This window comes from Thunnus thynnus, chromosome 3 (assembly GCF_963924715.1).
Source record: "Thunnus thynnus chromosome 3, fThuThy2.1, whole genome shotgun sequence".
Classification (NCBI taxonomy): domain Eukaryota; kingdom Metazoa; phylum Chordata; class Actinopteri; order Scombriformes; family Scombridae; genus Thunnus; species Thunnus thynnus.
In genome coordinates, this window is record NC_089519.1 from 20,625,177 (window position 1) to 20,638,190 (window position 13,014).

General features: G+C 42.7%; 1 protein-coding gene across 4 annotated transcripts in view; it reads left to right on the forward strand.

Moving 5' to 3' along the window:
* Nucleotides 1-4,852: 4,852 nt before the first annotated feature.
* ndst3 (N-deacetylase/N-sulfotransferase (heparan glucosaminyl) 3) overlaps nt 4,853-13,014 on the forward strand; it is a 44,661-nt gene continuing 36,499 nt past the window's right edge. For 2 of the 4 annotated variants that reach the window (XM_067584700.1, XM_067584697.1), the window contains exons 1-2: nt 4,853-5,287; nt 7,122-8,413. In XM_067584700.1, coding sequence (XP_067440801.1) covers nt 7,415-8,413 — 999 coding nt within the window. In that variant the 5' untranslated portion in view covers nt 4,853-5,287; nt 7,122-7,414. Of the gene's footprint in view, nt 5,288-6,920; nt 7,015-7,121; nt 8,414-13,014 lie in introns of those variants that run through there. The other 2 variants (XM_067584698.1, XM_067584699.1) reach the window with 2 other exon arrangements.

Below are 13,014 nucleotides of genomic sequence, written 5' to 3' on the forward strand. Positions count from 1 at the left end.
TGACGGTTATCGATCCTGCCTGGTAATTACAGCGCGATTTATTACCAGAGAGAGGGAGTGGTGGGAGTGAGGGAGAGACAGGAGAGAGAAGGTATCATATTTAGTTTGGGGTTGTAAGTCAGGTTTTTGGCGAGAGTGAACAAGGTCAGAGAGAGACAGAGATAGATCACTTTACTCCTCCCTCCCTTGAGTGCTGTGTGATCTGATCACTGTTGTGCTTTCTGACATACTCCCCGTCCTTTCTCTCCCCACTCATTCCTATTTTCTATTTTCTAAATCCTCATATGACCATACAATGCAGATAGCACTGATGCTCAACACAAGCAGGACTCATGTTTGTCTTCTTAAAGCCATTGGAAACCAAAATCCACAATGGCCTTCTAACTATGTAATTTAAGGTCTTATGTACATAATAGTAAGCATCTAAAAAGTATTAGAAAGTAGTTTCAAACCAAATTCGAAATGTTGTCATTTAAGTTTTTGTAAACTTTCCTGATATTGGATTTTAATTGGGTGTGGTTACGCTTGGACATTTATTATGAAAATAACTCAATAATTCCACAAACGAGTCATTAACGATGTGACGTGCTGATGTGCTGTGGTAAGCGTATTGTCTCATTTCTGGTTGCTGGAGTTTCTATGTCATTCGTAGCATTTCTGCATCTCAACCCAGTTAATTTTGATATATTCTTCATTACTGTGGCTAATTATCCACTGTACATTTAAACTTACACTAGTTCTGCTCAAGCACTCTTAGCTCTCTCCTTTTAGTGACTTTCTTGCGAGTCACACAGTTTACATGCTTTTCAGATCTGCTAGTTACTTTAGCTTAGCAGTTAGCGATAGCTTCCCTCTCTCCCTCTCCTGCTCTCTCTTGTGAGTGGGGGGCTTATGTTTAGCTATTTTTCTGCCTCCTTTAGTGATAAGGGTACGTGTAATAAATGTAGTAGTATATTTACCATGTTGGAGGTGAGGCTCAGTAAGTTAGAAGCACGGCTCTGCACCATGGAAACCCAGTTGTTAGCTACTTAAGTTAGCCAGCCCCCAGTAACTGGTGCGGGTGTCAGGTCAAAACGTGATCTGCCACACCTACACAGTCTTGAAAAATGGTCTAAACAGCAAAATGAGCGGTTTTTTGAACTAGGTTTTCTAATAGTTATGAACATTTATGGATGCTTAATGAGAGATTCAACTTTGATATTATATATATGCATTTTTACTACTACAAACCAAATTTCCAGGGGCTTCAAAAACTCTTTCATACATTTAACCTTTCCATGCATGGTGCCTTTTTGCCTGTCAGAAGCATCACTTGTAATCAGTGTTGAAATGAAGTGTTGATATGATATGAAATGAAGGTGCGCTCTGTCACTCTAACAACAAGCCTGCCAGTGTTTGCGGCTTGTAAAAGTGTGGGAGTGTTGGGTTGTTTACAGAGATGTGTGGGCGTTTAGCATGATCTTGTGGGTATGTGTGTGCATTTATGTGTGTTTCTGTTTGTGTGGAGGCAATATTGTTCCTGAATATGTCAAAAACTATGTTCTTATTGGCGAACCACATCCTGTCTTTCAATGAGTCACACAGAAAAACACACGTACCAAAACACACTATGATTCTTCTAATGTCGATGTTTGATTGAATTGTAGAAACATAGTGATCCTTTCTTTTTTCCTGACCACTTTCTGTTATTCACAACCTACAGTTTAGGCCTTAATGCTTTTGGCCACAACACAATACTTTTTTTACACAACTAACAATCCTTACACTTCCTGATTTTTTGCCTAGTTTTGCTTTCTTCACCAAACAAAAGCTCGTTGTGCATGAAAGTAAACATTTCACTTATAATAAAATATCTTGAAGTTGTTTCTATTGGTTTTCTTCACATGTATGCAGACAGAAACACAGGCCTACAAAGACACAAATATAAACACAGACAGGAGACACAGGGCTAACTTTTCAAACAAAATGATGGAAAGCAAAAGCAAAATGTGTAATAGGAGGCAAACTATGTGTTTCTTATTCTCACTGAGATTTGTATGTATACGTTGTACCTTATAACATAAACCAAGGCCCAATTTCCCCTGTAGATGATTTTTTTCTTCAAAGCAATGTACTGAATATAGGCTTGTTATAGGAGTATCATGTTATGCTGGCGGAGGGATTAGATTAAAATAAGAATAAGAAGTTTATCTGGGACTGCTAAATAAGGAATACATTTGATATTATTCATAGAGCATAGTTTGCTGGTGTATGTTGGTAATGCTGCTACTGGCAGCATTCCAGTAATAGATTGATTTGAGTCTGGTTATTCTATACAGTAGAGACCCAAAGATGGAGGAAGCAAATCTCTTTCTCTCGCTGTGCATGTGCATGTGTACAATTGTGTGCTGTCGTGCACGTGTGTCTTTGCCTTATCAATCTATAAGCGCCGTATTGATTGACCAAAAGATATTTCCTCTAATGTGCTTGGGGATGAGGAGTGCGAGGGGGGGGGGCAGCTTTCACTTAGCCTCCAAGCTCTTAAGAGAACATCTATCTATCAACATTTCCAGGCATGGGGAGGGGTCAGGATCAGGTAGGTGGTTCAATCACACGCACACACACACACGCACACACAAGCAGGAGCAGGAATCATTAAAATAGCAACAGCTATAAGCAAAGCTCAAGCATGTTGTTGTTTACACTGTGGGAGGCAAAAAGCTGATGCATCTCAGAGAGCTGCTAGTTTGAGCAATAGATCCCGAGCTTTGTGGAAACAGCCAGGAGAGGAGAGTATCATTATTAGTGCCAGGGCTCAGGGTCTAGTATGTGTTTAGTGAAAGTATGTAACAATCTGCCCAATGTTTTGTTTTGTTTTTAATTAGGTGTGTATAACGTGAATGTTGCACTGTCTGAATGCCTCCTGCCATGACTCCTGGGATGATGTGATGCATTGTGATGATAATTTCTTTCCCTGTTTTTACACTCTAGCTCCATTTGTTCTCTTCAGGCTTCGCACAGGACTAGAGACTCACAGAGCCACCATTTAGCTCTCAGCAGGGAGAGAGAAGAGGGGGAATCAGTCGCTCCTCCTCTCTTATCTCTCACTTAACAAAAGCCTCTGATGAAGACAACAAGCATTCTGCCTCTCTCGCTCTCTGTCTCTCTTGCTCTCTCATTTGTCTCTGGCTCTCCTCTGTTTAACAGTCAGAGTGCTAGTTGAACATGGCAGCTCTGACACTTTTCACATCTCTAGTCCTTTGTTGTGTGTGCTTTCACATGTGTGTGAGTGACTGCATCCTTGTGTGTGTTGTTGTGCATAGCACCGACTTGCTTGCCAATGTCTGCGCTTTGTGTATTTGTACTTTAGCCTGTGCGTCCGTACATAAGGAGTGTGTGTGTGTTTTAGAGCATATGTGTACATATGTGTGTGCATGCATTCTCTTTCTCAGTTTTCACAGCAGTTTTTGTCCTATTGTTTGTGGCAATGAACACGTCTGTAATTATCTTTAGGGTTTGCACACATATGCATGGGACACATATTCACATTGTAGCTGATGCTGCAGTCTACGCACAGCTGTCAACTTTTCATTTCGGGCTTATTGTCTCCAACTAGCACCACGGCAGAAGTGGTTCTTAGCTTGTAATGTGGAGGAAATGGGTGAACAGCCTCTCTAATTACACTTCACCCACTGACACTAATTTACATACAAACACAATCACACTCCAATCCAAACCTTCATTATCTCTGGATTCCATTCTGTAGGGCATTATATTTTGGCTGGTATATTTCATTCAAGCTCTGTTTCTCAGCACCAATGTTTAGTCATTACGCTAATTGAAAGCCACAAATAGGGATGTTTCCAGTGAGAATGTGACCCAAGAATGTCTAAATTTCTCAAACTAAATGAAGGGTAAGTAAAAGGAGCATGATACTAGTATGAAATGGGTTTTTTCTCAGCTCGCTGTGTTCATTATGTGATGTTTATGTGTATGTGCATGCTTATGAGTGTTTGTGTGGGGCCTTCGTGCATAAAGTTTTATGTAGCCAACAATCAGCCTAAACATCACCCTCAGCACAACTGTCTTTTTCTATGGGCTCATACATATTCTTCACACTTCTGACTCGGGTTCTCTCAAACTGCATGCACACACTCTAAATAAGCTCTATTGTAAGGCCATTACAATGTGAATGAGGGGCCCACCAGCTCTATTGAGAGGAGCATGAGTGAGTGTGTGTCAGTGCAAATAGGTTAGAGAGATTGATGAACTAGTAGGAAGGGAAAAGGGTACACCTAATCAAGTTAAAAACACTGTATGATTGACATGCTATGCCTGGTTGATTGGCATTCTACAGAAGTAGGCCTAATGGTGCTGATTTCTAAGTGTGTGTGTATGTGTGTGTGTGAGTGTTCAGTGAACATGCATGCATGAGTGTATTTTGAATACTGAATGTCAGAAATATCTTGTATTAAATCCCATGATTGATACCATCCCTGATTATTTAAAATGCATTCTTTTTACAGCAGCTACAGTCGAAATGTTTCTCCTTCTTCTCCCTCTTTTCATCCTTGAGCATTACAACTTGTGCAAGAAGCGAGAGAGAATCAGAAAGGCGCGCCATTAACTTGCACCGGTGCGTATCCGCCTGTGACATCCCTCATCCGCCTAACACCAACTAACTGGCTGTGAGCTTTTACCGGGACCGTGATCGCTGATGCCCGAGAAAAAGGCTGTTTGTGTCAATCAACCCGAGCCCCCTCCCTTTCTTTCCCTTCTCTCTCTCTCTCTCTCTCTCTCTCTCTCTCTCTCTCTCTCTCTCTCAATCTCTCTCTCTCTCTCTCTCTCTCTCTCTCTCTCTCTCTCTCCTCTCGATCGCCTCCACTTGTGTAGGCGCCCTTAAACCAGAGCATTTACGCACGGCAGTCAGTCGTTAACGGGCAGCCTGATATCGGTGCTCCTCCGTCTACTCGCTACCTAATCTCCACCCTAAGAGCAGAGATAAAGGAACAAGTGAGCATAGCGGGAGAGAGGAGGGAGACAGCGGGGGAGACGAGAGTAAGAGAAAGAGAAGAATGATGAAGGGGGGGAGGAGAGCGGATCATTCCGGCTGGCCGCCCCTGCTGCTCTAGTGGAGGGTAGAGAGAGAGAGAGAGAGGGGAGATGGCACAACGCTTCAGCATCCAAAACACACGGGAGTGGTGCGCCGCCGAGACCGGAGCCCCGGACCCACCTGAAGACGCATCACACTCACCGCTCTCCCGTCACGTCCTCTCCCCGCACGGCAGCGCTTCAGCCTCGGTAAGAGGTAAGTGGGCGAGTCGGTGGTCGATCTTAACATAAACTTCAGCGGCAGGAGACGGGATGGAAAAGTCTCTGGAAGCATCTGAGTTAATCTTTCAGCCTGTTAAAAGTCTGGGATGTTTATGATGCGGGTTGTTTTCTTTCTCGTATTTTTGCTTGGATTTAACAACACAAACACAGACGAGTCGATTTATTTCTACTTTTTACTTTTTTCCGCAGTTTTTAAGTGTTTATCATTTACTTGACACCACGAGTATTCACTTGTTAATCCATAATATTTAAAATTGGATATTTTTTCATGTAGCTTTTCAAAAATAATTGCAATTATAAATAAAAAAATTCTAATATGGCCACTGACTCAAAGACAGAAAAAAGGACAAAATGCCTTTGGAATTCATTTTGAAGTAGTCTATAATCTTTGCTTTACAGGTTTAATTTTAAAATAATTCAAAACTTTGCTCATGTAACATTCACAAAATGCATACTGTACTGTATGGGCCTTGCATCATAAGATTCTATTGCATGATTTAGACTACTTTAGGGAGTCATAGTTATTAAAATGTAAAACTTCCATATGAAGTCTCTTGCGTTAGTCTAATTCCAGCGCCCTCCTGTGGCTCCTAATAGTGAGACACAGGCATACCTATAGTATAGTAACATGTTGAACCGGCACTCATAATTGAGACACTCAGCTGCTTGTCAGATTAAATGTGTTTCCTACTTTTGAATCTTTAAACACCAATTTGAAAGAACCTCTTCAAAGATTGAGTAAGTCCTCTTCTCAGCAAATGAGAGACGATTTGCGCCACATCTGTAGTGTGTAACCAAACTCAAACTCCAAAGAAAGAATTTAACACAATTAGTATACTTATTCAAGAACTAATTAGGATGACACACATTTTATTCAAGAAACTGTTACTACTTTTCCACTGTGTGGGAGTAACTATAAAGAAAAGTGTTAAGTGTTCTCTTCTTTTTCATTTTCTGGTATCATACTTATGATATATAACTGGAGTTCTTCGTCTATGACCTTCTCCTTGCGTATGCTCTCTAAAGGCAAGGAAGGAGAGAAAGATGGGGTACGTGAAGAAAGACTATTGATATTCAAAAAGACAGAAGGAGAGAAAGAGGGGTGTAGAAAGATAGGGGGGAGTGAGGCGTAGAGAGAAAAGAGAGAGAGAAAGAGATGCTGTGGGATCTTTTCTTCTCCCTGGCTCCCGGCACATACATTAAGATGCTAATCCTGGTCTTTTTTGTCTCTTTCTATAATTCATCGCATTTTGTTCCTCTCTCTGCTCTTTTTCTCCGTCTCCCTTATTCTTGCACTTTCTCTCGCTCTCCATTTCTTCTGTACTGTCATGGGCTCCCCCCAGATTAGTGCTCCTGGCAAAAGGATTCCAACTCTAATTTTGTGGTATTTTAGATGATTAGGTTTAGGAATAGGACAGAAGTGCACAGAGTTTGGCGCAATTAGAAGAATTCTCTGTAGAGCTTTATGGGACTGATTAGTTGAGCTCTCATCCACCTCCCCTCACTGCTGTATTAACACACAACCAGCTGTTGTTTATTTGTGAGGATTGACTTTTTTGTTGTGTTTGTGCTTTTAAATGTGATGTCACTTTGTGTGTGTGCGCGCCAGAGGTTGGATAAGCCCTGAGGATGCAAGTTGTTTTCAATCAGATCTGTAGTTACCAGCTGTGCCCTCACATTCCCCAGGGTGGCACAACCTAGGTACACACACACCCGTAAGCACGTACGCAGAGAACTAATGCATACTATTCAACCTTGCCCAGAAAATTCACTCTTTCTTCTTTTCTCCTTGTCCCCTTTTTCTGCAGACATTAATCATCACTCGCTCCATCTCTGCATGTGAGTCCACAGGGAAGATTGGAAGGAGAGTACCTCGACTGCGTTTCCTCAATGAAGACCTTTGTTCCCCGACATCCAGCAAAGCTTTCTTCTCCACCTGCCATGGTGACATGACACACCCCTGAGTGGCTTTGCTCCTTTCTCACACATATAGACAATCTCTTGGGCTCCCCAAACCCCCAAAAGCTGTGCACATACTCTCTGGGCTTCAGCAAACTAAAAAAGACACCTCTTCCTACGCACAACACCTCCTGGATTCGTGATGACGGTGGCCGTGCGATTCCGTCGCCACTTACGCAGGCTCCTGCTCCTGCTGGCCTCCTGCTGTCTACTCTCCCTCCTCCTCTCTGCATACTTTCTATTTACAAACTCCTCGCCTTCCATGCAACTTGGACAATCTCCTGAGCCTGCCTGCTCACAGCCGCTCTCCATGTCCCCGTACCGTCAACTCCCATACCCGTACCCCCCTAACCCTCCTCACACACATGTCCACACTGACCCGGTAGTGCTGGTGCTGGTGGAGTCCCAGTATTCCCAGCTGGGTCAGGACATTGTGGCTATTTTGGAGTCAGCGCATTTCCAGTTCCGCATGGAGATTGCCTCAGGGAAGGGTGACCTTCCGCCGCTGACAGAAAAGGGCCGCGGACGATATTCACTCATCATTTATGAGAATCTATTAAAGTATGTACATGCAGACACATGGAACAGACAGCTGTTGCATCAATATTGTACTGAGTACAGAGTGGGCATCATAGGTTTCTACCGCTCCACCGAGAACTCCCCGCCTCTCCTCAAACTCCGAGGCCTCCCGCTGGTGCTTAGGACCAACCAGGTGCTGTGGGACTGCTGTGTGGTGTCTAGTTCTCCCCTCCTCCACCTAACCAAGCCTGGGACGGATCGAGGGGCCTTACCTGGGGAGGACTGGACCTCCTTCTCCTCCAATCACTCCACGTACCAGGCTGTGCTGCATGCGCGGGCCAAGGAGGGAGCAGGGGCAGGTAGTGGTGATAATCCAGGGCCTGGCTTCAGTCTAGGCCTGCAAGCCACTGTTGTACAGGACATGGGACTCTATGATGGGGTGAGGAGGGTGCTTTTTGGCCAAGGACTGGGCTACTGGCTCCACAGACTCATCCTGGTGGACGCCATCTCCTACCTCACAGACAGGAAGCTTACTTTGGGCTTGGACCGGCACATACTGGTGGATATAGATGACATTTTCGTGGGGAAGGAAGGGACACGCATGAACGCCAAGGATGTGAAGGTATTTAGGGTGATGGGTGTGCGATAATGTGCATAAGAGAGAGACAGAGTGGGATAGAGAAGATGAATTCCTGTCAGGTCAGTGGTGTTGGATTAGATTTTCCATTCTGCTATCAACTTCTAAAAATAGTAATTGATGGCTTTGCACTCTTGAAGATAAGAAATGTTTACTTATTGCACTATAAGTCTGACAGCTCAGCAAAAGATTTTACCAGGAGTGTATTTCAGAGGATTTAACTTGGGCATGGGTGCACTGAGGGGGTATTTGGGAAAGCTCATGCGTGTGTGTGTGCAATGTCTATGTGTGTTGTGTGCCAAGTGCGTTGTGTGTAAAGCATATGTGTTGGGGTACAGCAAGAGGGTATTTATCTCAAATGGAGGTTTAGCCAGAAGTAAAGAGGCCATTTAAGGGAACAAAGACGTGGAGTGAAAGAGGGAAAGAGGAGGGGTGCGGGAGAGAAAGAGAGGTAGTGAATAAGCCTTTGAAAAGATGAATGGCACTTATTCCTCTTTTCCCACGTTCCTCCTCTTAGGGAGACTAAAGGAGAGTCAGCCATGCAGCCTGCCTCTCAAGGCACCTATTGTTTCAACACACACGCTTGCATGAGCAAAGACATACACACATAGGCATGCACTTCCACACATGTACACATAGAGAAATACAGTATTTGCACACACTCACATGCATGTAAGACTTCATTTCTGTGGGAAGCTGACATCTATAAGAGAAAAAAAAAATCTCAGGTTTGCTGGAGTGTTGATAAAACCCTTCAGCATGAGGAATTTTGTTTTAAATCGGTGGTCACATTCTCCCACTGTGTCAGCACTCAGGGGCATTGAAGGGAAACAAATTGTGTTCGTTGGGTAGGGCTGGGTCAGTTTCCGGTTTTGCTGGTCTGGTCTGGTGTTTGAGCTTAAGCTGGTTTGATTCTATGCAAACCAACTGAACCAGCATTTGTCATCATTAGATGTAAATTGACACTAAGTCACACTGGCGACGGTGCACAGGTCCTCTTTTCTTACGTAAATGTTGTTATTTGGATAAACTGACCACATATCGCCTAAAAGATATTAAAACTTGATGAAGTGATATATTAACAGTCCTACAGCGAAAATGATAACAGCTTTATCTCTGCCATCATCACTGCCGGTTGGTGTGAAATGCATTCTGGGATACTTAACTTAAGCTACCTTTGGCCAACCAATGGTGTAACATCATCACTCAGTCAGGGACAGTCAGGTTGCGTTTGTAAAGCTGGTCCCACTGGTGCGATGTTGAATGGTTGTCGTGAGAAAGAAAAACTCGATGTCACTCAGTTGTCCTGATTGTGTTGCCGCTACATTCTCATTCATGGGCCGTCATTATGTTCCACTCGGAGCGGCTGAGTCACACGCAACACCCAGTGGTAAAATTCGATATTACCAGTCCAGTCTGGTATTTGGCTTAATATTAAACCAGTTTGAAAATGTTTACATCGGCCCAACCCTGTCAGTGGGTTTTCATGTGTGGGAGTGTGTGTGGGACTCTAAGACAGGTGAGATTTATGTGATATGCATGAGCTAAGGCCAAAGGCTTCTGCCCATCTCAGTGCAGCCACAGGATATACATGATAGGGAGATATGCGTGTGTGTGTGTGTATATATATGTGTGTGTTTGTGCGTGGGTGTTTTCTGAATCACTATTTTAGATTAGAATGTCACTTTCCGTCAATGGCTGACACCTGTACCGTCGGGCCAAGTGAGCCACCTGTCCGTGGCTGAAACTTGGGGAGGAGATGAGAGGAATGGGGAGGCTGAGAAAACAGAACTGCAGTGGGTGGTGAAGTGGAGAGGAATTCCACCCTTGAATATAAAAAAGATGCTTGTATCCAAAAAGGATAAAAGAGTGTATATCCAAACACACACACACAAACACACACATACACACACACAAACACACACCATGCGTGCACACACACACACACATACACACACACTCACAAAATGAGCACACAACCACTCTCTAGTTGGGAGTTTTCATTTTAAGTCTGCCTGACTCTTCAGCTTTGTAGCATAAATATACATGAGGATGAACCAGTGCCGTAGCAGAAGGACGGGGAGATGGGGATGGAGGAAGAGGTCGAGAGAGGGAGATGGAGAGATGGATAAATAGTGAGAGGGGCAGAAAAAAAGAGAGATTGATGCTATTTGAAACACTCACACTACTCCAACATTTCTTCTCTCTCCTTCAGGATAGTTGGCAATCATAGAGAGGAAGACTAGAGGAAAAAAGAAGGAAAAGATTTGCAGGGAGAGAGGAAGAGAGGAGAAGAGAGGGGAAGGTGGTGTATGGTGCCTAGGGGAAGAGCTAGCAGCTAACTTTACGCGATTTCAGAGAAACAAAATGCTGAAGGGAAATAGTGAAGCAGAGGGGAGGAGGTGCAGGAGCAGAAATATGGTGATTTGTAGCAGCCCTCCACGGAGAGCCTCGGGTAGAGTTGTCAGATTACAGTCTGAACAAGGCATATTTTAAGTAACAAGTAAACGTGTAAACCATGATTATGTATTAATAATCGTGCATAAACACATGTGCGCATTCAAATCAGCCAATTTATTGTAGTACAGTAGTATCTTTTCAGTGTCATATATTTGTCATGATGGGGTTTATTTGATTTGTAAATCATGTTCGCTTTCAGATGGGCTGATAAATGGAAGTTTTTCCTTTCTAGCAAAATGTAATTGAAAAGCTGTTGAAAGGATGAGTCATACTAGATGACCAAGTCAAGCATTCATCTAGCTTTCGCTGAAGGTTACAGCTTGAAAAGATGTCTCTTCATTCAATTAAAAAGATGAATGCATGTGGAATTCAAGAAATTATTTAATCATGAAAGCAAGATGTTTCCACAAAGTGAAGCTAAGGTTGTTTAAAATAGTGTGGGTGTGATGATATGATATGTGATGAAAACGAGGAAACTGTCCTAAGTTGGATTTGGAACAGACTAACTGATGGCCATGATGACATTACAGATCAGAAAAAAGGACATCTTATATTTTATTTTGAATATTTTAAATATTACTCTAAATATTCTGAGATGATTTTGTAACAAGCAGATATCAGTAACAAGTCACACCACAGCGCACATATCACAGTGAATAATTATGAATGACACAGAAACTATGTGAAAATATAAATCCGCTTCAAAAACAGCTTATGTGTAACACTACATCGGAGTATGTAACAGGATGTGTTAGTGGCCATTTAGTAGGACAAGGTGTTTGCATTGCCAGTGTTAGAAATCCCCTCTTACCTCAGTAAAGCCAACATTCATCTCCTGCTCTCCCAGACAGAAGAGGAGAAAAGAGTGAGACAGAGAGAGAGAAAGGCCAATTAAAATGCCACCCTCCTTCTCTCTGCACTCTTCATTAGTCTCACCCCACGAGTTCATCTGGTGACAAACAATACCCACACCCCCTGGTGTGTCCTGTGTGCACACACTCACACACACAGCTGTATTTCCTCTATTAAAAATGATTCACGGGGAGGCACCCCACGCATGACATTTTTCAAAATGAGGGATGATGCCAGTCAAAAACCCCCATCAATGACGCGCGCGTGCCGGCGCTTGTGTTTTTTAATTCATCCGTCTAGGTTTTCTTTTCTCTGCCTCCATTGGAGTCGTCGCTGGGAGGTGTCCGGTTGTCGTCTTCAGATCCCTCTTCATCATCTTCCTCCTACTCGGTCTCCTCCTCCTGCATTCACCTTTCCTCCTCGCCTGAGTCATTGATTACTATCTCCTGCCTATTTGTATTCTTACCTAAACCTCTCTCTCAACTTGTTTGCGCTCTTTTCCTCCCTAAGATGTTCTCTGCCTTCATGTCATCCAGGTTGAGAGGACACACTCACACACAAACACACATGCAAACACAAATAATGCATGTGAACTAAAAAGCAAAGACACATATGCTCACTTTGCACATAGAACTTAGCATGTTGATCATCCTTAAAGGTGGGTCTGAACTCAGTGAAAAGCGCTGTCACCTCACATTAACTAAGAATCCTCCCTTTCTTTGATGTGTGGTTAAATACTCACCATGTTTGTATGTGTGTAAGTTCGATTGTCCAGTGATGAACTGTCATTATTTCAGAGGAAAGTCCCTCCCTGACCATTTTATATTGTGACAGCCCATCCCTTGCACTCTTGAAAAGTTATAGTTGGCTAAAATAAGATTTAACCCCTTTTACATTTGAGAGCAATAAAAACACCATAAATCCTAAATTTTAACCTTACATTTTATGACTTTAACTAAAATAAAGAATATACAAAAATGGAAATTTATTTTTGTGCAGCAGAAACACATTTTATACATAGAAGGCTCTCTGGGTTAAATGTGACCTGAATTTATTCAGAAATTAAAAAATTCTGCACATTCAATAACATTCATTGAAATCGTTATGACTGATGAGGTACATTAAAAATAGATTTGTGTTTAGATATTTGTTACAGAGACTAATTATGAAGGCATTTTGTGAAGGGTTGGAATACTAACAGTTTGTAAGGGTGAAGCATGTACTTTCAAGGAAACAATGGGGCAGTTATTTAAATTTCATTACTCGTGTTTCAA